General features: G+C 31.8%; 3 protein-coding genes across 4 annotated transcripts; 2 read left to right on the forward strand and 1 right to left on the reverse strand.

The window, feature by feature from the left end:
• Positions 1 to 325: 325 nt before the first annotated feature.
• On the forward strand, positions 326 to 1588 carry LOC132743416 (neuronal acetylcholine receptor subunit alpha-6-like). Its single transcript, XM_060731938.1, has one exon. It carries the CDS (start codon positions 326 to 328, stop codon positions 1586 to 1588), a length of 1263 nt encoding a protein of 420 aa, XP_060587921.1.
• Positions 1589 to 5058: 3470 nt separating this feature from the next.
• Positions 5059 to 6275, forward strand: LOC132743413 (neuronal acetylcholine receptor subunit alpha-6-like). The gene has a single exon (XM_060731935.1). It carries the CDS (start codon positions 5133 to 5135, stop codon positions 6273 to 6275), a length of 1143 nt encoding a protein of 380 aa, XP_060587918.1. The 5' UTR covers positions 5059 to 5132.
• Positions 6276 to 8314: 2039 nt separating this feature from the next.
• On the reverse strand, positions 8315 to 27962 carry LOC132743415 (methylcrotonoyl-CoA carboxylase beta chain, mitochondrial-like). Of its 2 annotated transcripts, none has more exons than XM_060731937.1 (12): positions 27915 to 27962; positions 25955 to 26409; positions 24497 to 24675; positions 23754 to 23825; positions 22610 to 22788; positions 17590 to 17782; positions 15936 to 16027; positions 12711 to 12859; positions 12179 to 12300; positions 11716 to 11811; positions 11195 to 11347; positions 8315 to 10555 (listed from the first exon to the last, which is right to left on the reverse strand). In XM_060731937.1, the coding sequence occupies exons 2-12, from the start codon at positions 26361 to 26363 to the stop codon at positions 10478 to 10480; spliced, it is 1722 nt and encodes a 573-aa protein (XP_060587920.1). In that variant the 5' UTR covers positions 26364 to 26409; positions 27915 to 27962; the 3' UTR covers positions 8315 to 10477. The 2 variants fall into 2 exon arrangements, with proteins under 2 accessions (XP_060587920.1, XP_060587919.1); XM_060731936.1 differs by lacking the exon at positions 27915 to 27962 and adding an exon at positions 27723 to 27859.
• Between the last annotated feature and the right edge of the window lie 29 nt (positions 27963 to 27991).

The following is a 27991-nucleotide window of genomic DNA, read 5'->3' on the forward strand; positions in this document are numbered from 1 at the left end:
ATATTATTTTGTTGTTTGACATGAAGCGTAGTATTCTACGACCCGAATACCAGGGACTAATTTGACATCGGCTCAATAAGACTATTGTATTAGATATGGAACCTTTTAAAAATCCATTAGAGATAATTTTTTCTCTGTTATTGTTTGAACAAATAAAGCTGTCACAAAATACATTATAGTTAAACAAAAATCAAATAAAAAATAATGAATTATTGACAACTACACTGTTATATATAAAACACCCTGAAAATTATTTGCTATTACATGATCCTTCATGGACTGACACACTGTTTTTTTTCTGAAGAAAAAATAAAATAAAATCAAGATGTTTGCTATACATCAAAGATTCTTCAGTTTACTTTTTGCAGTAAGTGTTTTATGTTTCGATGGTGTGAGTATGTCAAACTTTAATGATCTACAGAGACTTCACAAGCATCTCATTGAACAAATGGATATTGATATAAGACCAGTAATTAACCAATCTGATACCCTACATGTCGATGTAGTGCCAGTTCTAACACATTTACATGGACTTGATGAGAAAAATCAAGTTCTTACTTCAACTTTCGCCATGCAACTTTCATGGAAGTATGAAACTTTCACATGGAATTCTTCTGAGTTTGGAGAAGCAGACAGTTTTATTATTTCTGCAGGAAGTGTATGGACACCTGATGTTACCTATCAAAATGCCTACAGAGAAAACATAGGGGTTGATAAAAGAACAGGATCGAAAGTTACAATAAAAAATGAAGGCATGGCAGTATGGAACACAGGTGCCAATCTTCAGACAGGCTGTAACGTGGACATAAAAAAATATCCTTTTGATACACAAATATGTAAAATCATTTTGGGTAAAACAACCTATTCAGACTCGCAAGAAAGTTTGAGATCTGTAAAAAATAAAATGGCGATACAAATGACAGAGGAAAACAATGAATGGCTGATTGTAGACACAAATATCAAATACATAACTCGCCGGCCTTATCTGACTTACATAGAAATACAGATTATACTGGAAAGGAGGTATCTATATTATGTACTAAATGTAATAATACCAGTAGTTATGCTGTCTATGATGAATGTTTTCACTTTCAAGTTACCATCATCTTGTGGTGAAAGGATAGGCTACAATATCTCCTTACTGTTGACCTACGTAGTTCTTTTAAACATGATCAGTGATTCAGTACCACGAGTGTCTAAATATGTATCATACATTCAACTGTACATTGTTACACAGTTTTCTATGGCTATCATCATCTCGATTTTATCTATCACTGTTGTCCGAATGGAGAATGACAAGTATCAAACAAAAGTACCGCAATTTGTGTCACTCTTATTCAGAAAGTTCTTAAGATGCAGTAAAAATGTAAGGCAGGTTGATGTGACAAATGAAGAAAAAGATGGAGGCTTGCAGTTAGAAGGACAAAAAGATCTTGATATTGGAGATAGGACAGGAACAGTGATGAAGGAAACAGTAAGCAGCAAGAATCCGACTTTGGTACAGTTTCTAGACAGTATCTGTTTTTGGACCTTTATGACTTTCTTTGTTACTTCAACAACTGTATGTATGTTAGTTATGATTCTGTAAATAAATGTAAAAAGTATACAGAGTACTGAAACAGAGAATGACGAGCAAAATGATGAGCTATTTACAAAAGAAATTCAAAGTTATATAAACATTAAAACGTTTATAAGGTGCTCTTGAAATTCATATCAAGCACATCCATGATAAAAACGTTTAATCATTTGGTAAATATGAAAAGGCAGTATCAAGGATCACAACTCGATTCAAATAAAGCGTTAATAGAGGAATTTGAAAAGAAGAAATTGGACAAAAAAAACCACAACAAAACAACTGCCCACCCAAAATACCCAGTTGAATATAATAAGCCCTAGTCGTCGTTAAATAGAGCTTTACAATATTAACAATATTTGGTCGTCTGTTATAATAGATACTGCCAAGGGCTACGTTCTATGAAGGCTGATTCTTGTACACATATTTCATCCATGACAAGGCAAGTTTCAATATTTATACTGTTTATATTCGTCGTGTCTATTACCAAACAAAGCATAGTTGCAATGATTTATGGTTTTAGGACACATGAAATCAAATTTGATATGATAATACTTGAGAGTTAGTGCTCTGAATGTTTTGATAAAGACATAACATAATGTACGCGTACAATGTAATTGCAAAATACTTTGTTACATGCCAAACAGTGTAAAGAAAAATACACCGGATCGAAAAAAGAATACGGACATGAGAAAAAACATTCTTAATAAAAGAAACTTATGTAAATGTTTTTTGTTGGGTTTTATGTCGCATCAACGTTGTTCATGATTAACTGGTGAAGGAAGATCTCAGCAGTCCCCCATGCGTTAATTCACGCACGAGCGGGCACCCAAGTAGAACCACTTATGTCCCGTAAACTAGCTGGATAGCTTCCTCACATGACATAATCAAAAGTCTTTAAATCCAGAGATTCGAACCTACAATGTTGAGGGGCTGTCAACCACCCGATGACTCGGCTAGGAACGCCTTTTCATGTCAATCAAGAAATTTATCTAAAATCCGCAGATGTGCCCAAATGCGGTTATCACGGAACCCTTAATGTGACACATATAAGACATGAGTAGGCACATGTATACATTTCTATGTGTGAAAGATTCAATTTAACAAACGTAGCGAAAACATTACGCCATTCATTTACTATCCAGCACACACATTCGTTCCAGAAGAATATATACGCTGTTCATAGAACAGTAAAATCAGACTTTATGGTAGTCACTTAATATGTTTCATATCTAAGATGCCTTACATGTGTTTAATTCTTTCACAAGTGTGAATGAAGAATTATAGTTGCAATTCATGTAACTCTTCCCCTATAGAAAGTAATAGAAATCTGACAACAATGTCTTCTTTCAAACTCGGACATATACGATATATGTTTCAGTTCCCACATACTTTGTCACATAATTACAGAAATAATTGAAAAGACAGTAGTCAGCACTGAACTGGAATAATATTTCTCTTACTCCTGTACATGGTAAATACTATAAAATGTTGCTGTGATAAAAGATGATCTTGTCTTGTCCATATTCAAGATACCGGCTTATCTCAAACAAACCGGCTCATAACATGAGCTATACTTTATACTGAGAGCTGTAAATACATACTTTGTGTGTGGCAAGAATGAATCAGGCAGCCATGGAAGATTTATTGATCATAACAATATTTTAAAAGTGTTGTGACCTACACATAAATATGTACCAAGCTATGTTCCTGATTTTGTTTATGACAGACTTTTATGACAAACATAATGCAAGTCTGGATTTCACACAGTTACCTAGTATATTATTTAAAGTGCATGTGTATACAATTATTCTATTACTTCTACGGTAAAGAATAACATTAAAACACACATAAATAAATATTATTTTATTCTAAATTAGATATGAAATGATAAATGACTTACATTGATTGTGATTGGATAGAAAATGTTAATATGATAATTATAAGTTTAAATGGACAGTATATAAGGTTAATAAAAACCTAAATTAACAGGAGTATAATTCATTATACATGTAGAATGCAACATCATTGTAAAACATTTAAATCCTTTCCCACACTATTGATAATTTAATCAACCATTTCATAATTTGATTTAACCAGTCATAGCCTTTACACAGCAAAATTTGTATAATTATATAGTAATAGATTTGATATTAAACTTGATATAAAAATATAACTATACAGGTACAGTATAATACATCTGGCAGTGTAAAAATACATCTGGGAATAAAAGGGTTAACAAATTTCAAGATTTTTAATGCAAAATTTCACTTTGTAATATACATGATTTTGTGAACAAAAAATCCCATAAAGCAACAACACCACCAACAGATGCTTGTTAAATCATGTCATGTTAAACTATGTTACATAGTGTACAACTGTATAAATGATTTACTTTGCGCCATGGAAATATTTTCGATGCTTGCAAATTGAAATTATTCGCAAATATTTGATCTCGCAAATATTATTTTGTTTTAGGCAACATTGCTTCTTTCACTTGAAAACACGTTTACATACAGAATCTTACATGGCTAAGTTTGACTGTTCAGGTTCTGAGGTTATTTTTTCTCATTGCTGTTGGTCTTAACAAATCACAAATTAAACAATATATGTGATAAGTAGTTCGTCAAAATACGGAATACATGTTTCACTGCAGTGAAAATACAAAAAATATCTTAACCATTTTAATTAATATCATGTCCAAGGTAATGTATAAAATCTATGATTTTCATGAAACTAACGTAAATATTTTTGATTATTGTAAACTTCAGATCTAAACATTCTTTGAATTCTTCGCCAAAACTTAAAACCATATAGCTACATGTAGTGAAGAAATGAGTTATACCCCTACCATGGAATTAGCAACGGCGTTCATGACACAAGCAGGCCTCCGGTCAAAAATAACATTAAGCTCTATAGTTATAGGGTAGGATCATGATCAAATATTATAATATACATGTTACCTGGTAGATGTATCTAAATGACTGTCTTTTACAAGCTTGTTCATCTGCACGTTTTAATTAAGAAAGCAGTGTTCTTCAAGCTTCCAATTTTCTTTTTATTTATAAAGAAAAATGTCCATACCAATCTTGAACCTGAACATAATGAATTTCAACACATTTCAGTGGGACACGCAATAAAATACTAGCTTGACATTTTTCCCGGTAAATCAATTCTTTTTATTTTGAATCACTTATTCATTTAGTTATATGATAATACATTTTAGTACTAATGTCAACAAAAATCTTCATACATCACATTTCCAGCATGCACAAATACATGAAATAAGCCTTTTATATATGAAAAAATCACAAAGACTTTTGTATTAGATATGAAACCTTTTAAAAATCCATTAGTTATAGTTTTTCGAACAAATAAAGCTGTCACAAAATACATTATAGTTAAACAAAAATCAAATAAAAAAAATATTGTAGTACTAGTATTTGATAGCTACACTGTTATATATAAAAAGTTAAAAACTCCCTGAAAATTATTTGCTATTACATGATCCTTCATGGACTGGCACACTGTTTTTCTAAAAAGATAAAATAAAATCAAGATGTTTGCTATATATTTAAGATTCTTCAATTTACTTTTTGCAGTAAGTGTTTTATGTTTCCATTGTGTAAGTATGGCAACCTTTAATGATCTACAGAGACTTCACAATCATCTCACAGAACGAATGGACATTGATATAAGACCAGTAATTAACCAATCTGATACCGTACATGTGAATGTAGTGCCACTTCTAACACATTTACATGGTCTTGATGAGAAAAATCAAGTTCTAACCTCAACAATCGGTATGCAACTTTCATGGAACTATGAAACTTTCACATGGAATTCTTCTGAGTTTGGAGAAGCAGACAGTTTTATTATTTCTGCAGGCAGTGTATGGACACCTGATGTCACCTATCAAAATGCTTTCAGAGAAAACATAGGGGTTGATAAAAGTAAAGGATCAAAAGTTACACTAAAAAGTGAAGGCATGGCAGTATGGAATACAGGTGCCAATCTTCAGACAGGCTGTAATGTGGACATAAGAAAGTATCCTTTTGATACACAAATATGTACAATCATGTTGGGTAAAATGACCTATTCAGACGTGCAAGAAAGTTTGAGAACAGTGACAAATAAAATGATGATAAAAATGACAGAGGAAAACAATGAATGGATAATTGTAGATACAAATATCAAATACTTAACTCGCCGTCCTTATCTGACTTACATAGAAATACAGATTATACTGGAAAGGAGGTATCTATTTTATGTACTAAATGTAATAATACCAGTAGTTATGCTATCTATGATGAATGTTTTCACTTTCAAGTTACCATCATCTTGTGGTGAAAGGATAGGCTACAATATCTCCTTACTGTTGACCTACGTAGTTCTTTTAAACATGATCAGTGATTCAGTACCACGAGTGTCTAAATATGTATCATACATTCAACTGTACATTGTTACACAGTTTTCTATGGCTATCATCATCTCTATTCTATCTATCACCGTTGTCCGAATGGAGAATGACAAGTATCAAACAAAAGTACCGCAGTTTGTGTCACTCTTATTCAGAATTTTCTTAAAATGCAGCAAGAATGTAAAGCAAGTAGATGTGACAAATAAAGAAAAAGATGGAGGCTTGCAATTAGAAGAACAAAAAGATCTTGATATTGGAGATATGACAGGAACACAGCGATGAAGGAAAAGCAACGGCAAGAATCGCCCTTGGGTCAGTTCTAGAAGTTTTTCTTTTTTTGGGACTTTATACTTTTTTTGTTCCCTCAACAACTGTATGTATGTTAGTAATGGTTCTGTAAATAAATGCTGTAAGTTTACAGATAACTGAAAGAGAGAATGACAAGAAAAATGATGAGATATTTACAAAATAAATTCAAAAAGTGATAATCTTTAAATTGTTGATAAGGAGTTCTTGAAAAAGATGCATTGTTCATATGATAAAACGTTTAATTATTTGGCAAAGCCGGAGAGGAAGTATTTGTGAACACATCTCAATTCAAATAAAACATTAATAGATAAAATTAAAAAAAAAGAAATTGGACAAAAACAACTGCCAACCCAAAATACCCAGCTGGATATAATAAGCTTTGTTAAAAGTTCATAGTCGTCGTAAAATAGAGCTTTACAAGATTGACAATAACTGGTCGTGTGTATAAATGCTGTCAAGGCTATATTCTATGGTTGTCGTTATCCTATGGGTATCTTTCTAACCCTTGTATATTTTAACCATGACAAGGCAAGTTTCATTATGTATACTGTTTATATTCGCCGTGTCCACTGAAACCACCTAACGAAGCGTAGGTGCAATGTCTTTATATGTTTTACGGACACATAAAAATAAAATTGATTTGAATTAATTTTTTAATACTTGAAAAAATAGTGCTCTGAATGTTATGATTAAGGGAATTATAGCAAATATAGAAATAACATAATATATATATATATATATATATATATATATATATATATATATATATATATATATATATATATATATATATATATACAGATAATGTAATTACAAAATATTTTGTTAAATGTCAAACAGTGTAATGGAAAATAGACAGAATTAAAAAAGAATACAGCAACGGACATGAGAATAAAACATTCTTAATGAAAGTAACTGATGTAAATTAATTTAAGTCGGGTTTATGTCGCATCAACACTGTTCATGCTTTACTGGTAGAGGAAGATCTCAGCAGTCTCTCCGTGCATTATTTCAGTCACGAGCGGGCACCCAAGTACGACCACTGATGTTCCGAAAACTAACTGGATAGCTTCCTCACATGACAGAATCAAAAGTCTTTTAATCCAAAGATTCGAAACTACAATGGTAAGGGTTAACAATGGCCCCGACGACTCGGCTAGGAACGCCTTTTCATGTCATTCAAGAAATTTATTCAACATCCGCAGATGTGTCCCAATGCGGATATCTGTGACACCTATAAGACATGAGTAGGCACATGTATACATTTCTATGTGTGAAAGATTCAATTTCACAAACATATCGAGGACATTACACCATTCATTTACTATCCAGCACACTGGTTCGATCGAAAAGACTATACGCTGTTCATAGAACAGTAAATTCCGACTTTATGGTAGTCACTTAATATGTTTCATATCTAAGATGTCTTACATGTGTTTCATTCTTTCACTAGTGTGAATGAGGAATTCTAGTTGCAATTTATGTAACTCTTGCCCTATAGAAAGTAATAGAAACCTGACAACAATGTCTTGTTTCAAACTCGGACATACGATATATGTTTCAGTTCCAACATACTTTGTCACATGATTGCAGAAATAATTGAATAGACAGTAACCAGCAATTAATTTGAATAATATTTCTCTTATTTCTGTCCATGGTAAATAGTATAAAATTTTGCTGTGATAAAAGATTGTCTTCTCTTTTCAATGCTCAAGATACCGGCTTATCTCAAACAAACCGGCTCATAACATGAGCTATTCTTTATATTGAGAGCTGTAAATTGGCAAGAATGAATCAGGCTGCCATGGAAGATTTATTGATCATAACAACATCTTCAAGGTGTTATGACCTACACATAAATATATATCAAGCTACGTTCCTATACGACAGACTTTTATGACAAACATAATGCAAGTCTGGATTTCACACAGTTACCTAGTATATTATTTAAAGTGCATGTGTATACAATTATTCTATTACTTCTACGGTAAAGAATAACATTAAAACACACATAAATAAATATAGTTTTATTCTAAATTAGATATGAAATGATAAATGACTTACATTGATTGTGATTGGATAGAAAATGTTAATATGATACTAGTAATTATAAGTTTAAATGGACAGTATTGTCAATATAAGGTTGATAAAAAACTCAATTAACATGAGTATAATTCATTACAGAATGTAACATCATTGTAAAACATATAAATACTTTCTCACAATATTAATGATTTAATCAACCATTTCATAATTTGATTTAAACAGTCATAGCCTTTACACAGCAAAATTTGTATACATAGTAATAGATTTGATATTAAACTTGATATAAAAAGTTAAAACTACAAAGGTACGAAATAGAATCTGGCAGTGTAAGGATACATCTGTAAATAAATAGGTTAACAAATTTCAAGATTTTTAAATGTTAAATTTCACATTATATTATACATGATCATAAGACCAAAATAAAACATCAACAGAGGTATACATTCAATCTTATTAAATCATGTCATGTTGAACTATGTTACACTGTGTACTACATGATTAGTAAAATTCACATATGAAGGTCAATATACATGTATTTCAATTATACTCTTTTCTATGTCTTTTCAATTTAATCAGACAACTTCTAAATATTTTTTATAGTCTATAGAAAAATCCTCATCTTTGTAATTTCCAAGAATAAATATGCTTTTTACCCTTAAAACATATCTTCTATGATTACACGTTCTAAAATTGCCATCAGTATGCATAGTGGGAAATAAACCAACATATGCAGCCAGAAAATTTAAAACTCATATCATTACTCAAAGATTTATCAGTCAGTAACAAAAATCAAAATTAATAATTCAAATAAAAGCAACCATAAAGCGATCCAAACAAGTTTAATTTCTTGTATATATCCTATGATATATCAAACTTGATTTGTTGCATTCATTACTTGACATGGCATAGACAAGAACATATTGTTCCTGTAACACTGCTTTAATGACAATTGTTAAAACCAAAACAAGAATATTTCCATTTACTCATATGTCATTTGTGTTGCTAAAATATACATAGACAAGACCTGTCCACTAACAGCATGCTCAACTTTTCTCAGTGCTGTTTTGTATGATACAAGCACAGTAAGAAAGGGGGAGTCACTCTACAAGTCAAAATCACCTGCACTTAATAGTGAAAAAGACTTAAAAGTATTTCAAGATTTAGGTGAATATTTACCAATGGTTTTGAAAAAAAGGAAAATAAGTTAAAAAAGGAAAATAATGACTATCTTTCTTCCAACGCTGGTAGTAAACATGTGTTATAAAAGTTTCAAGTGAATATCTGTTACAGTTTTTGAGAAAATTTGGAAAACATTTTATGCTAATGAAAGACAAAAAAAAATCAAGCATGTCTTTAGAATTGATAGGAAACAAGTTTAAATTGAATATCTATCATAGTTATAACAAACACTTTCACTAGGAAATATTCTAAGTTGAAAAAGGGGTATGACTGAGCAAAATAATGGATTTTAAAGATCAATTTCCCTTTTGAAATGCATTCCAAATTTGAAAGTAATTAAGTATTTTAAGTTTGAAGTGAACAATTTTGATAGTTTCTGAGATTAAGTTGAAAAAGGGTAATAAAGTTTAAAAAAAATGAAATTAAGATTATCTGTCTTATATAGCATCACCCTTTTCATTATGAACAAGTATAGCAAGTTTTGGAGTGAATCCTGTGATAGTTACTGAGAAAATGGACATTAAAAATGATAAACCAATGCCTATGCTTAAACCTGCATGCACGCCTCCAGATGAGCCAAAAATATTTTAAGAAAATCAAACTTGAGAAAAGAGAAAACATTCAAGATTCAACCATAGTTTACATGTTATATGCGATTAATGACTGTTTTTGGATTTTGCAGTATTTATCACAATATTTCTACTGCCTGACTAACTTAGTAAGGCCTATTTTGACCTATTTTTTAGTAACAAACATAGATTATAAGTGCTGTTTGCAACATAGAAATTACTTTCTTTGTTCACTTCACATTATTTTACTTTAAACTACATTTTCATATTAAAAAATAGCATTAATCTGGAGGCATGCTGCTTTAAAATATAATAATTACATCTAATAATATCATTTGCTATGTCATTATCTTACAGTATCAGAAATATATATATCACAGTTTACATTCGTATCACAGGATAGTTAGTCTGTTGTCGGGGAAGGTATGCTGCTGTTATGTCAAGACATCTTCCTATCACCTATAAATAAAGTAAACATTGTATAATGCATCCATAAATTGTATACAGAAATTAATCTTCATGTATATCAAGCTTTTAAGTGTGTTATATTTGATACTAGCATGATTGAAAAAGAACAATTAGAATGGAATATATGCATAACCTAGCAAGTTTATCCTAAGAAGTGTTGGATATTAACCTTTAAGGGAAACTAGAACAGATTCTCCAGGTTATGTATAAAAAGATTTTGTCTTAACCTAGATAAAAGAAACTTATATCCAAAATGATGTGCAATCAATTTACAGACATGGACATGGATGGACACTGTTTACATTATGAAAATTAACGTAATATGACAATGATAATGTTTTTGACTTTAAACAAAAGTATTGTTTGTTTGTTTGATTTGGTTTTACATCACAATGACACAGTACTTATAGGTCATATATCGACGTTTCAGCATTACTAGTGGAGGAAGAGCTTAGGTTCCCTTCTGTACATTATGTTAGGTATGAACAGGCACCTGAGTAGAAACACCAATGTTCTGTAATCTAGCTGGATAGCTTCCTCACATGAAATAATCCAAAGTCCTTGTTTGGATTCTTATACAAAATGATATAGAACATCATTAACATGACACATGAACAGAAAAGTAGATACTTGTCTGGTATGCTGAGGAAGAATAATTCCATCGTCTAACACACGAGAACTGATGTAGAAGGCAGATGTTTCCAGCGAATATTTCTGTGTTAACTTCTCCTCCAATTCTGCTTTCTCCTCAGTATTGTCAACATCTTTCCCATCAAACTTTTCCTGCATAAATAATAATAGTTAAATGTAATACAGCAAAATTACCGGAGTCAAATCTCAGTCATTCACTTATGCTTCGATCAAACATGAAATCTTTACTAAGCAAATGTAAGAATTTTAATTTGGTTTTATAGTAATCAGAGGTTCACAAAAATATCAAGTCACATTACAATGGTCAATATTTATCTGTAAATTATGCAGTAAAAAAGCCTATTTGCAAAACCCAGTTGCCCACTTGGTAACCAGTGAAGGGAAAAATGTGCAATATTCAACAATTCTTTAGGTGCAACTATTCTCTAGTTATTATCAGATCAACCAAAGAGAAAAAAATACACACAGTTTTCCTGTTAAAGGAGGCATGAAAATATTACCTGCATTATTGCTTGCACAATCTGGGAGCTTTTCATCATACCTATTGCAGCATTTGGCCATGAAAACATAAAATTAGGGCTACATGAACGTCCACACTGGAATAAATGAGACCAAATTAATATACAATGCATTCAAATTTTAATAGTGAACAAGTATAACAAGATTAAAGTAAACATCTTTGATAAATTTTGATAAATTTACTTAGCAAAAATGTTAACAATGGCAAAAAACTAAGTCGAAAAAGGGCATATATTCGCCATTGATATGCCTTGGGATTGTATGAATCAAAATATGAAGTTTAATTTAAATGTAAAATCTTTGAAAGTACTGAAATTAATGATCAAAAACGAAACCTAATCAAACACTGACAAGGGGCTGAGCCTTTTTTACAATCCTTGAGATCCATGGCTGTGGATTTATATTTCTATCTATATTCCTTTTAAGCAATTACCAACTACTTACCATCAGAAAATTTGAAGGTCCAATACTATTACCAATCACAATAGAGATCTTTGGTACTTTAGCACAGCTTACAGCTGCCATCATTTTAGCATGATCTCGAACAAAATTACCACCTGTTAAACCTGAAACAAACAAAAACATTTGTATTATTTCCAAAAGTTATGGAAAAGAAAAATTTCCAAGAGTAATTTAATTAATGATTGCAAAACAAATTCAGCAATCAATGATTCTATTTAAAGACACACAACATAAAATTTTAACAACACTGAAATTAAATCACATGTGGTCCAATCATTTTTTATTTTCGGTTGATTATTTCAAACATGATATGTTTTCCAAACTTAAAGCACTGGATGAGGTTTTTAAATGAAGTCCATTCATGATTAGAAATGATATGGTATGATACTATTAAATTAATTGTTAAAAATTTTAAATGATTTTTGTTTTTCATAATTTAACTGAGATTAAAAAAACAAACAACAGTTTCATCAAAAGAATTTGTTCAGTTAGAATTATTAATCTTTCAACCTACCAAATGTGTTATCTGTGGATTGAGAGACAGTGTTATGTAGAAAAACAATTGGAATGTTACGTTCTGAACACATCTGGACAAAATGAGCTCCTTTAGCTGCAGCTGTATCTGTTATTTCACCATTGTTCCCTATTATACCCACCAAATACCTGTACCAAAAAATAACATCATAATTTGAAATGAATGAACATATTGCTCAGTTCACAAGTCAGATATTTATATAAAAGTAAAAATGTTTTGCATTTTAAACTAGAAATGTGTCCATAGGACACGGGTGCCCCCACACTCCACCGATCTGTCAATCTTATGTCTCTAGGTCAAATATTTTTTTTGCTACATGTGCCGAAGTTGAAAACTAAAAATCTTTTATTAAGTACGAATACTAAATAAAGAAAACCCAAAGGTGCATAAGTACCCATGCTGACCAACATTCTTGTAAACTTTCAGGCCTACAGGTCATAAACTTTTTGAGTTACGTGCAACACAAGTTGAATATTGTTAATTTTTACTAAGTCAAGGGCAATAACTCTAATAATACTAAAATTATTCACACGAAAATACCCAGGAGCACAACTTCACATGCTGAGCAACATTCCTGTAAGGTTTCATGACTCTAGGTCAAACACTTTTTTAGTTACGTGCGACACAAGTTGAACATTGAAAATTTTTACTTATTCAAGGGCAATAACTCTAAAAATACTCAATATATGCACACAATACAATACAATACAATACAATATCTTTATTGCTTCATAGGCCACCAGCCCAAAACAAAACATAGTTTACAAGTTTTTGTTTACATATGTACAAAACAGTGTTAAAGTATTATGGTAATAGTCAAATACAGTAATACATGTATATCATCAAAATTCACTGCTATTTTAATAGAAAAAAAATCTTTCTATAAAGTTTGTCTGAAATAGAAATTGTAATTGAGAATTAATTTTATACATTTTCAACAGTTTAACCTTATCCGAAACAAAATGTAAGGCAAAACATGCTAAAACGTAGTTTATCGCAAACTCAAATGTATACATTGAAAAATTTTGAATCAACAATAATAGACTTAATGTAGAATTTAATCATATTGGCATTAATGATTTGCACACGTTTGCTAACAATGTATAAATAAAGCAAAAATGTTCCTTCAAATGAAGAAACCGACACTTTAATTTGTATCTATTTTAGTATGTGTTATGTGAGTTTAACTTCATTACATTTAAAAGTAAAATGTCACATAAATATTGGTAGAAATTAATTTAACCAATATGTTCAGATCTATATTGTAGACCATAAAATATGAATTTAGCTAAATTTAACAACAGCGATTCTGAGTCAGTATTCATGAGTATGTTAAACTTGTTAATTGATGGTGAAACCCAATATTTTCTAGGAATATATAGCTTCCTTAGAGAGCTATATGAATTGCAGACAAGAACAAAGTGATATTCTGTTTCAATACATTGGTCTTCTTGACAAAGTTCGCACACTCTTTCTTCTCTATTAATGTTTCTATATCTTCCTTTTTCTATATTTAAGGCATGATTTGAAATTCTTACTTTGGCTAAGGCACTTCTAAATTTTCTTATTTTAACAATTTCCAAATATTTTTCGTGTCCAAAGTTTGTTTTAAAGTTAGCATAACACTGTAGTTTTGAACTAATGTGTATTTTTGACGACCATTCTTGGAGAAATTGGTCTTTTAATCTTTGTGTGGACGTATGTATAAAAAAAATTTCATTTGAAACACACTGATTTTGCCATATGTATCCAAAGCCGTTTCTTAAAAGTAAGTTTTTAATTTCGGTGGCCCAGTTGTTTTGACCTTTTTCATCCAAATTCATAAGCATAAGATAACACTTTTTAACTAGCCGATTATCTTTCATTTTAACAATCTTTAACCAGTACTTTATACATTTTTTAGCTGCTGCTATGTACAGAGGGTGTCTTCCACAATCACCTAGGACAGCCATATTGCTTGCTCTCTGTTTCACACACATATATCTTTTGCAGGCATAATTGTGCACAGTTTCAATTGATTCTTGGCGACGTGTTCCCCATATTTCTGCACCGTACAAAAGTACAGGGGTTACTTTGGTATCAAAAATATTGAAATAAACATGTCGTGTTAATTGACCATACTTATATAGTTTGTTTAGTATTGACAAAAATACCCAGGTGCACAACTACACATGCTGATCAACATTCCAGTAAAGTTTCATGACTCTAGGTTAAATATTTTTTGAGTTATGCGACACAAAAAGGGAACGGACGGACAAGGGTAAATCTAAATGACCCCCCCCCACCCCCTAGAAGGGGCACAAAAAATGAACAATATAACCATATTTAGCTAGAATATATGACATGTTTCAAACAGGACTTGACCAAAAGGACTTTTTATCAATTTTCAAGGACTATATTAGTCGCTAGTCCAATATATCAGAAGTTACTGGTTTGTTATAGATTATGTCGGTCAAGCCCGACATCTAATAGTTATTGCTCATAAACATAAAGCATGATAAAAAATTAAAAAAATGTTTATTGTCTTGCCTTTCAAGCTTTATTCACAAGTTTATCAAATTTTCTTTCCATTTCATGCTCAATCATTAACAAGAAATCTCAAACAATGCAGTTATCAATTTAAAATACAATACAAACATCAATCTATTTTTCCTATGGGCCAAAGCGCTTTACAGATTGATTACAAATTTTTGAACAAAAAAATAATTATATTCATACATGCTGACGGTGCATAGGCAAATATTTCATTAAAAAAAATTTCCTTTGAAACGTTTGACACGTTTAAATGCTTCCATCTGAATTAGCCAATCAGATTTCACTGTGTGACGGCCATTTATATTTATCTGTTGTATAAGTAGTTTCATTAAATAAGAGAATTTAATTATAATAATCATGAATCATGAAAAATATCTCAAAGCGACGTCATATTTGTAGGACTATAATCGTTATGACAATTCAGGCTCTTCATCAGGCATAATGATGGAACAAAAGTTATAAAACAGTTTTATTTATGAAAAACTACCTTTAACAAGATTTATTTGCAATTATATAGAACAAAAAGAGTTTCCTTGAGCAAGAAACTTTACATTCATTGCATAGTACTTGTTGGTTTCAAGAATGGATTCATGAGTGGTTTAATAAACATATAGTTTCCAACAAAAACTAAAATAAAATAAATTTGTATAAACTAAACCAATGTCTCACCCTTGAACATGAGCAAATCCTGTAACTAATGTTGTACCATACTGGACTTTAAACTCGCTAAATCTGCTACCATCAACAATTCTTGACAAGACCTGCATTAATACAATAAACATACATCTATCAATCACAGCTACATGTATAGTAATGTGAGTGTTTTAAAGTATTGAGTACCGAGTCTTAAAGCTACATGCCTTCAGATAAGCCAAAATATTTCAAGAAAATCATACTTGAGAAAAATGCACTAAGATTTTAAAAAAGGTAAAAAGACTCAAGATTCAATAATAATTTACTTGTAATGTGCGATTAATGTCTGACTTTGTTGTATTTCTCACCATATTCTATTGCCTTTAACTAACACAGTAAGGGCTATTTTTTGCATATTTTGACCTTCATTGGGGGTAATTTACGTAGATTTAAGGCACTGTTTGCAATGTGTAAATTACTTTCTTTGTTCACTTGACAATATTTTGCTTTTAAATACATATCAACATTTTCATGAAAATCATCATGAATCTAGAGGCATGCTGCTTTAGACAAATATAATGAACAAAAAATATGTATGCAATGCATCCATTTTTTAAGGAAAAGGTTCATTCTTATGTAATTTTGTTAGTTTTTATAACAACTAAAACACTTTTCAAAACTTAATGAAACAAGAGCCCGGTTTGAGCCGGGTGATGCTCCCCGAATAGGTTTTGGACACAGGAAAGTACACCTCTTGAAGTTTCAGAGTTATGTCCCTGGAAAAAGTTCAAAGTGCAATAATTCCAAAATTAGGCAAGGCAGAGTAACTGTTCTTTGCACTGCACTTCTAATCAATGCGCTCTATCAACCTACAAAGTTTCTTGTTGATATCTCTTATGGTTTCTGAGTTATGTCCCAGACAACTTCAAAATGTAAAAATGAACAAAAGGCAATTACTACCAAATTTGGCAAGGCGGAGTTCAAGTTCTTGTGCACTGCACATCTACCCATTGAGATCCATCTACCTACAAAGTTTCATGTTGATATCTCTTGTAGTTTTAGAGTCATTTCCCGTACAAGATTTTTTAAAGGGGAGATTATAAAAAAATTGGGCAAAACAGAGTTATGTTTTTTTTGTACTGCACTTTTACTCAATGAGATCAATCTACCAACAAAGTTTCATGTTGATATATCTTATAATTTTAGAGTAATTTCCCAGACAAATTTTAAAAAGTAAAAATAAACAAAGGGCAATAACTCCAGAATTAGGCAAGGCAGAGTTATGATTCTTGTGCACTGCACATTTACCCATTGAGATATATCTACCTACAAAGTTTCATGTTGATATCTCTTATAGTTTTACAGCTATGTACTGGACAAGATTTTTCTAAAAGGGGAGATAATTCAAAAATGAAGCTAAACAGAGTTATGGTTCTTTTGCACTGCACTCCTACTCAATGAGATCAATCTACCTACATTGTTTCATCTTGATATCTCTTATAGTTTTAGAGTAATGTTCCAGACAAAGTTCAAAGTGTTAACAAGACAAAGGACGGACAGACGGACAAGGCCCCAACTATATGCTCCCCCGAAATTTTTCGGGGAGCATAAAAATGTGTAACACAAATGGCCTTTGATTCTTGTACTTAATAACAACATATAAATGTCTTCTATTTTAGAACAAACACACCTTTCTAATATCCATGGTTTCTTGTTGTTGAGCTGGTATAAGACCTTGAATTTGCTCTGGATCAAACAAAGGCTCTTCCGGGTTTCTAGTTGGACCAGGATGGCTGGGTAGATTAAGGGTTTCTACCAGGTCACGCCCAGTTTGAAACCCTTCATACTCATCTGCAGCATAATAGTCTGTGCAGCCACTAACACTATAATATAATGGTGAAATGCAAGCAACATTAATTAAATCCATATGGCTTAATTATAGGGAAAACACATTGATAAAGAATGTACAGGGCTTTTTATACTTCAAAATGGAATTTTATTTTCCTTAAAACTACAGCAGTATAACACAATATTCATCTATCATTTGAAACTAATTCTGTACAAGAGTGACCAATATACAAATTTTCTGTATACCTGATGTTCACTATAGAGAGATGTATACTTGGTCTAAACTTATGTATATTTTACAAATATGTCCCACACACCCCTACACACCTATATATGATGCACATATAACATCATACATGTCATAAAGTCCCGGACATCCGGGACTGTCACGAAAATCAGCCGACCATCCCACAGGCATTAATATCAATAAAAACACCCCCAGAAAGGGTTAATATTGTTCCCCTCATTTATTTTCTGACATCATTTTATCAATGCCTTTAAGCTTTTATCTATAATGTCAAGTTAATCCATTATGCAACATTATTTTTCAGCATTTTGCCATAATAGGCCCATTATATTCATTAATATATTGTATTGATATAATTCCTTTTAATATCAATTCCGCTATTGAGTAAACAAATTAATTCACAAGATACATTATAGTTAAACAAAAATCAATAAAAACTCTATTCTCTGATGAGGTATTTGACATTTAAAACGGTATATGCATAGAAATAATATTAATATTTCACTGTTTCTGGACTGAAGCATACTTTCTACATAGAAAACCTAGTGAATTCTAGATGTTTGCTACATTTTGAAACAATATGATTTTACTGTAACAGTTAATAAACTTCATAAAAATATTTCATTACATTTAGCTTAATACACTTTGAATCTTTTTTAATTTATGACCGTTTGCTTCTTTCCTTGCATAATTTTATTAAGGTAGTACACCCCTAATGGGCACTAAAAGGAATTGTAAATTTGACAACATAGGACAGTTATTTGCCTTAAATGTCACCTGTATGCAAAATTTAAACAAAATTTACCGTGTGGTTTATGAGTTATGGACATTTTAATGAACTAAAACTTTGCCATTAGAAGGGATTTTTTCAGAAATGAGGAAACTCTAAATAATCTATAATATCATCATTATGAAAAATATTTTCCTTTTTGCCCATTGTTAAGAAATAAATAATGACATTTAGGTAACAAATTAAACAAGCAAAATGATTGTTTTAAACGAAATGTTTTTAATATGTATAAAATGTAACCCTACCCCACCCACTTTTAACACTAATTTGACCATTTCCCTTTGTAAAAAGCCTTATTTAAAATATCCCTAAAATTTTTCAACATGAGGGGCTATTTTCAAAGTTTGCCTAAATTTTCTTTAATGTATAGTGGTTGATCTTGCAAAATATAAAATACTTTTACCGTATAGTTTTTATTTTATTAAACTTTGAAAATATCTGGTATCATATTTGCTATTAAATTTGGCATTATTTAGTAAATAAATACCTACAATAATCATATAATTAAATTAAAACACTTTTTTCTTCCATAGGTGGTCTGAGAGATTAATAAAAAATGTTAAAAAGAAAAAAAAGAAAGAAAAAAATTGCCCCTTCTGGGGTTTGAACCCACGCCCCCTCAGTTTCAATACACTTTACAGTGATTTTAGCCTATTTGAATACTCTTCAAAGTGGAGACAGTGCATTAGGGGTGTACTACCTTAAGACCATAACTCATAAGCTTTAGAGATATTACATGTAATTTGAAACTGAATTGGAAAGAAGGAATGCAGATGACAAGAAGGACAACTCTCTATATGATAATTTAATATTTATTGCCCTTTTTCAATATTTTTTTCCATGTTTTATTTGTAAGTCTTATTTCTTGTCTAGGCTATAACTAAAAAGGTTTATAAGAGTTACCAGCTTGAAACTTCAGGGGATATAACTCTCATACACAAACTTTGTAATTTTGAGTTACTGCCCTTTGTTTTGTGTGCAAAAGGATCATCCTCTTAATGTACTTTTTCTCCAGTTTTGTGGGGGATTGGCCAGTCTGTTATTTCTTTTTGTTTAATTCTAAAATGAATTTCTTTGACAATTATTGAGAAAAGAAAAGAAATTTCAAGTCAAAATTACTTTCAGGCTCATGACCCTTGTAGAAATGCATTCCCATTTTAAAAGTGGATAAGAATTTTTACATTAAAAATAATATGTTTGGTAATTTTTGAGAAATGTACCTTAACAAATAGGTGTACATAGAAACTAAAAGAAATAGAAGAATAAGGGACATAGCTCAGCAAAAATAAATGAGATACTTCCTGTCCTTTTGAAATGTATTTCACTTTAAATATTTATCACTTTTTTCAAGATGAAAACAAATATCTTTTATAGAATGAGTATCATAACACAAGGTTATGAACCCTTATCTGATTTTTACAAGAAGGCATTGTGTAGAAATCAGATAGCTGAGTGCTTTGATGTTCTTTCAATTTTGTGTCACATCTAAAAACATAACCCTTTCCCTGCTGTAATATGTAAACCCCTTGAAAAAATGTAGTCAATCTGTGAGCATGTAAACATCAATACAAGACTAGGCTAATATATCCCTGCCTTTCTGTATCTTGAGTCACTTAATTGATTCAGTAAGTTCACATACATTGACACAAACATTAAATATAAACAAGATATGTTTGTAAAACATGTATGCCCCCTATCAGCAGCCAATTAGTCATGTGATAAGGTTATTATGCATGACTTCTGACCAAGTGATCAAACAATTAATAAGGGTTATCAAGTATCTACTGGTCATGACCTTGACCTTTGACCCCTTGACCCAAAACTCAATAGGGGTCATCTGCTGGTCACAACCAATCATCATACAAAGTTTGAAGTTCCAAGGCCTAAGCGTTTTTAGTGAATTGACCGTTTTTACCTACAACGTCAATGTGACCTTGACCTTTGACCCCTTGACCCCAAAATCAATAGGGGTCATCTGCTGGTCATGACCAATCACCATGCCAAGTTTGAAGTTCCTAGGCCTAAGGGTTCTTTTATTATTGATCGGAAACCGTTTTAACATACAAGGTCAATGTGACCTTGACCATTGACCCCAAAATCAATAGGGGTCATCTGCTGGTCATGACCAATCACAATGCCAAGTTTGAAGTTCCTAAGCCTAAGCATTCTTAAGTTATTGATCAGAAACTGTTTTTACTTACAAGGTCAATGTGACCTTGACCTTTGACCCATTGATCCCAAAATCAATAGGGGTAATCTGCTGGTCATGACAAATCACCATACCAAGCTTGAAGTTCCTAGGCCTAAGCGTTCTTTAGTTATTGATCAGAAACAGTTTTTACTTACAAGGTCAATGTGACCTTGACCTTTGACCCCTTGACTAAAAACTCAATAGGGGTCATCTGCTGGTCATGACCAATCACCATACCAAGTTTGAAGTTCCTAGGCCTAAGGGTTCTTAAGTTATTGATCGTATAGGCATTTTTACCTACAAGGTCAATGTGACCTTGCCCTTTGACCCCTTAACCCCAAAATCAATAGGGGTCATCTGCTGGTCATGACCAATCACCATACCAAGTTTGAAGTTCCTAGGCCTAAGGGTTCTTTAGTTATTGATCAGAAACAGTTTTTACCTAAGAGGTCAATGTGACCTTGACCTTTGACCCCTTGACCCCAAAATCAATAGGGGTCATCTACTGATCATGACCAATCACCATATCAATTTTGAAGTCCCTAGGCCTCAGGGTTCTTTTGTTATTGATCAGAAACGGTTTTTACAAAAGAGGTCAATATGACCTTGACCTTTGACCCCTTGACCCCAAAATCAATAGGGGTCATCTACTGATCATGACCAATCACCATACCAAGCTTGAAGTTCCTAGGCCTTAAGGTTCTTTAGTTATTGATCGGAAACCCTTTTTATTTACAAGGTCAATATGACCTTGACCTTTGACCCCTTGACCCCAAAATCAATAGGGGTCATCTACTGGTCATGACCAATCACCATACCAAGTTTGAAGTTTCTAGGCCTAAGAATTCTTCAGTTATCACTCGGAAACCGTTCTTACTCAAGAGGTCAATGTGACCTTGACCTTTGACCCCTTGACCCCAAAATCAATAGGTGTCATCTACTGATCATGACCAATCACCATACCAAGTTTGAAGTTCATAGGGCTTAAGGTTCTTTAGTTATTGATCGGAAACCGTTTTTGCTTACAAGGTCAATGTGACCTTGACCTTTGACCCCTTGACCCCAAAATCAATAGGGGTCATCTACTGGTCATGACCAATCACCATACCAAGTTTGAAGTTCCTAGGCCTAAGGGTTCTTTAGTTATCACTCGGAAACCATTTGGTCTACGGACCGACGGACCGACAAGTGCAAAGCAATATACCCCCTTTTCTTCGAAATAGGGGCATAATTATAAAGAAATGAACTGTTGAATTTGTTGTTGAAATTATCATACATTGTAAGTTCCTTGGAGTTGGAATATTTTATATGAACAGAATAAAATGTTTGCAACAGATTATTAAGCTGCTATTTTAAGTAGAGTTTTAATTATTTGGCAATGATTTCACACATGCACCATTCACTCTTAAGAAAATATACAGACATATTCATTTCACAGGTATTTCTGAATTGTTCTTTTTCAAAATTCAAACAATAATTTTGTAACTATAGACAGCAGATGTATGCACTTTTATCTGACAACAATCTGATGAATACATTTAATAAACAAGATATTTTAATATGTTTTCACAAGAGCACCATTTCAATCTTTTGAGTAAATGGTATAATGTCTTTGTTTTTACACATTTACGTACCTGCAATGCATGGTGGCTCCACCTAGATCCTCTGCTGAGATAATCTCGCCAGTGGCTGCCTGTACAAGGGGTGGACCTCCTAGAAATATAGTACCTATTCTGTGTACAATGACAGCCTCCTCAGCCATAGTTGGTACATATGCTCCCCCTGCTGTACAATTCCCTACTACTATAGCTATCTACAAACAGAGAAAAGAAGAATAAACAGATTACTTGAGGAGTTCCACTGTGGATAATTTCATTGTTAGCAAAATAAATTTTAAAATACAAGTACTGATATTTTTCTTGCAACTACTGTGCCTGAATTTACCACATGGATTTGTTTTAAAACAGACTGGCTTGTATAGAAACTTATTATGACTCAAGCTCGTAAAGTCACTAAATTACTAAATTTCAATTAAAGTAAAATTTGTCTCATGGCTATTAAAAACATAAGGTTCTTCTGGTGAATTCAATTTAAAGACTTAAAAGTTTTCAATTACATCAGATAAATTAACAAGAGGCCCACATGGGACTACATTGCACATTTTGGTTAAATGAAAGTAGACAAAAAATGTTGACTATTTTTGATCCCTGGGACAATGGATTGGATAATTTTGTAAAGACTCCCAAAACTGCTAATAAAAAGGAGATCAACAGCTAGAAAAGATTGTTGTTTTTTTCATACTGAAGTAAAATAATGGGTAACATTTGGGGTCACATTTTCATTTAACACAACAAATGAAAAGGTGGTTCAAACTTTTAGACTGAAGCTAAATATTTGAAAGTCATAGATTTGTAAATAAATAAAGTTCAGGATTATTCATTGTGAAAGGTTTATCCACACACAAAACTTTGTGATGGCAAATTGCAGACCATAGTTTGCAAAATGCAGGGTACAGGATTTTAACTTTTGTCATTATGTTTTATGAAAATCTTGATAGTCAGTTACCAATGAATTTTTCTATTTTACTTCATCAAAATCAGACATTTTCTCTGAAAAACATTCAATGATTCCTTCGTTTATATAAGGGAAAAGACCAGTGACTTTAGTTACCACATTTCATGATATATAGATAAAAGCCAGACAGTGAACGATGTGCTCTGGTGACTAAGAAGACCACTGTCATGGACAGAAGTTATTTCTTGATAAAGTTTAATGTACCTGTGGTATTCCCATAGATGACATCACAGCTTCATTGTAGAATGTCCGTCCACCAGGAAGAAATATTTCTGACTGTAAATAAACACACAAAAGTACATTAAAATAATATTTATTATCATAATAACAATTTTTTTTTCTCTATACACTTACTATGACATATGATGTGATAACTGAAATTTTCTTAAATGAAAAATAAATCTGCAGAAAGATTTTTATTTTTAGTTACAATGTTTCATACACTTTAGGTACTCTGAAATAATTTGTCAATTACAAGTAAACAAAACATGCATAACATTGTTGCAAGTTTGACAGGTAATTTTTACAAAGTTAATACAGATCTGTCACTATAAAATTTGAAGACTTTTTTAAGACAATACCAGAACTTCTTGCTATAAATTATACTAATGTGATACACTAAATAATCATGTTAAAGTACAAGGATTCAAAAATAGCTCATGTAATACATTTTGTATTATGATTGCTTTTAATGTAAACATTGTAAATTTTATTTTTTCATATAATAAGTAGTTAAGGAAAATACTATAAATTTTAATTATGTAACTGTGTGAACTGTAGAAAATTTTTTTTGTACAGTTATCATACTCCTATTCATGACTTTACATACACTTTGCACTGATACTAATGAGTGATGGATTCATGGCGAATAATTACTTTTAAGGTATAATTGTAATATAAACACATGTGTTTTTCTTTTTTAATCATCACCCTACATATGAGTTTACCTGTAGTGGAAGGAAGGCACCACCTGAATCTACAGCATATATACAAGGTATCCTGTTTTGTTCAGCTATCTCCTGAAGTCTCAACTGTTTCTTTAATGTAACTGGATATACAGTGCCACCTTTAACTGTTCCATCATTTGCTATAATCATACAGTATTTCCCATGAATTTTACCAATACCTAAAATAAAATAAATCTTTCAAGTATATGTCTATTACTCTGTCTCATTAAAACTCAAATTAACAAAAGAACAATTCAAATATCTAATTTCACATAGGAACTGGAAAATTGAAAACAATTTATTTTAAAATTAAAATCAAAATAGAAGTCTTGATATAACTAGATAGTATACTGGCATAAGATGGAACAATGAGGTAGTGGCATCACTGATAGTGACTGAATTATAATCAATTATCTCAAAAAAATCTCTCCAACTATAGACGAAAATGTCAGTTTAGTAAGGTGATGTATATTTCAAAACTCATACAACATTAATAACACATATGAGCCGCGTCACGACAAAACCAACATAATGGGTTTGCGACCAGAATGGATCCAGACCAGCCTGCGCATCCCCGCAGTCTGATCAGGATCCATGCAGTTCGCTATCAGTTTCTCTATAGGGTCTGTAAGCGAACAGTCTGGATCCTGATCAGACTGCGCGGTTGCGCAGGCTGGTCTGGATCCATGATGGTCACAAACCCATGAAGTTGGTTTTGTCGTGACGCGGCTCAAATTTATTTATAATAATAGATACAATAGAAACTAGTATGTTTTTACTAAGACTTTTTTACTTCTTCAGACTTTGCTGCATATTCCTCTCATATAAGTTTCTGTAGCTAAATTCCATAGTAGAAATACACATGTAAGTGCACTTAAAGTAGTATGCCTCCAGATTCATGCTTGTTTTCACAAACATTTTGAAAATGTATTAAAAAGTAAAATATTGTGAAGTAACCAAACGCAATAAATTTTCACATTACAGACAGCATCCACAACTCACCTAAATTACCAAAATGAGGTAAAATATGAAAAAATAGCCTTTACTGCGTTAGTAACACAGTAGAAATATGGTTATAGAACTAAAAAGTCAATCATTAATCACAATAACATGTAAATTATTACTTAAATCTTGAATCTTTTTACTTTTCCTAAAAACTTAGTACTTTTTTTGGTTTTGATTCTATTGAAATATTTCAGCTCATCTGGAGGCATGTAGCTTTAATATATAACAGAAACACAGAAATAATCATTATTTTTCTAAGCGAACCATATCTTAAATTTTTTTAATTAGTTTTTCTAGGCAAAACATTTCTTAAATATTCTTTATATCCATGTATATTATAAAAGGTAGAGATATAGAACTCCTTATTATAATTCATTGAAGATTTTTTTCAAATTCATATACCAGTACTTATTTTTCTGTGTAAAGACTTTTTTCTATTATAGTAAACAATACCTCCAAGAATACCAGCTCTAGCAACATCTCCATACTCCATAGCATGTCCAGCAATAGGAGACAACTCTAGAAACTCAGTATAATCATCAAGCAAGAGTTTAACCCTGTCCTCTGCTAGTAGTTTCTTATGCTGCTTCACATGTCTAGCAATTGCCTTCTCCCCTCCACCAAGCTGTGACTTGCTTACTATCTCACAATAACTAGTCTCGTAGCTCTTTGATACTTCAAGGTTCTTCAAAAAATTCTTATCAGTGGAATCAACATTTCCATCAAGAACCGGGAATGGTTTAATTCTCCTTTCAGGTTGCTGTTGTTGTTGTTTCTGATTTGACATATACAATGTCCGAAGAATTTGGTTCACATACTGCTGTTTTACCAACTTGTTACCCAAGCAGAGTGAACATAACATTTTCCTTGTATTATGAGTGCCACATTTCAGTCAGAGATAATTTAGTCTGAAATCAAACAATGATTAAAATGTACAATTTACAAATATCAACTTCAAGTTGTACAATTTACAAATATCAATTTAAAGTTTAAAATTGACCTTAGAAAATAAGAGGCTGAGCTTATCAAGAATTTTGTACATAACCTCTGACAGTGATACAAATTTGAATATATTGGTACAAATGTACTGAATACGAGGGTTGTTCTTATTCACTGGTGTTTGACCCAGCTGTTTGACTTTAGGTTTAAATGTTCCTAGATGTAATCAGAGTAGGTCATATTGTTTTTATTTTTTTTCTAAGCAAGCTCAAGACTTGTTGAAAATTTACATGTACCAACAATAAAATGAATAAATGTGGATAGATGCATAAACACCTAAAATAGATTTGAAGCATCATTTCCCCTTCCATTTATTATTGGTTGTTCTGGGATACTGTAGGGATAACATGCATTGCAAAGCCACTATACATTTATTTCATGGGTGTTTGTGGAACAATCAAACTGTTGAGATGACATTTGGAGGCCGAAGCGACAGTTCCAAATGTCATCCCTGATACCTTGGGGCAACAATTTTGACTGTTCAACAATCAACCATAAAATAACTGTTCTATTACCTAATACTTTGCAATCAAACTACAATACATATTGCAACAACACACAAATAAAATAAATAAAATTTTTACAACTGTTTTAATTGTTTACAACTGTGAATCCTGCAGACAAACCACTACCCTACAATGAGCTTAAAGACTTTCAATAACTGAATGGTGGCGGGCGGCGTTAACAGAAATATCTGTTAACATCGACAGGGCACAGGCGCTAGTCACATTATGACATAATCAAATATTTTTCATAATCGGCCTATATATGTATATAATGATATATCTTTATATTCATATATAGGCCGTAGAGGCGAGATATTGCCCAGTCACGAAAAATAGCACAATATCTTGTTGCGCAGTACAATTAGTTGGACTAATATAGGATGATTGTGAAAAATATTTGATTATGTTACTAGCGCCTTAGGACAGGAGTGTAACAGTTATAAAATGCTGACTGTTCAACCCTTCATTTCATCATTGCGCATGCACAGGATTTCAGCAGTTCGATCTAACTGTTGTAAACAGGTAAATACACAGGGAAATGGGTAAATTATAAGGAATTATAGTATTTATAAAAGGCATAAGGTAATAATGAGATTTGTTCTGGATTAAAAGACAGGTCTGTATAAGAGAATGTATTGTTAGGTCAATCTTTACTAGTAGTATTTTATTTAATCAAATATTTGCATAGTAACAAAGAGGATCTCAGGATTGCTCACCGGTATACAAAATTTACGTATCCGATTACTACTGCACTTAACAATTTAATCAACTAATAAGCATAATTACAAACAGTTTTCAAATGACACTTCTTGTATCAATCAAAACAGTATAGCTGGTCACATGTCAACCACGTTAAAATAGCATTTTCCGACAAAAGATGATAATATATAAACAAATAAGAGTTATACTTTCTGAACTCTCCTTCATTGAACCCAAAGATGTAAAACCAAACAAAACATCTACATCTACATCATACTGCTTAACA

The sequence above is a fragment of the Ruditapes philippinarum genome, unplaced genomic scaffold (assembly GCF_026571515.1).
Source record: "Ruditapes philippinarum isolate M1 unplaced genomic scaffold, ASM2657151v2 ctg8501_1_1_1_1, whole genome shotgun sequence".
NCBI lineage: Eukaryota > Metazoa > Mollusca > Bivalvia > Venerida > Veneridae > Ruditapes > Ruditapes philippinarum.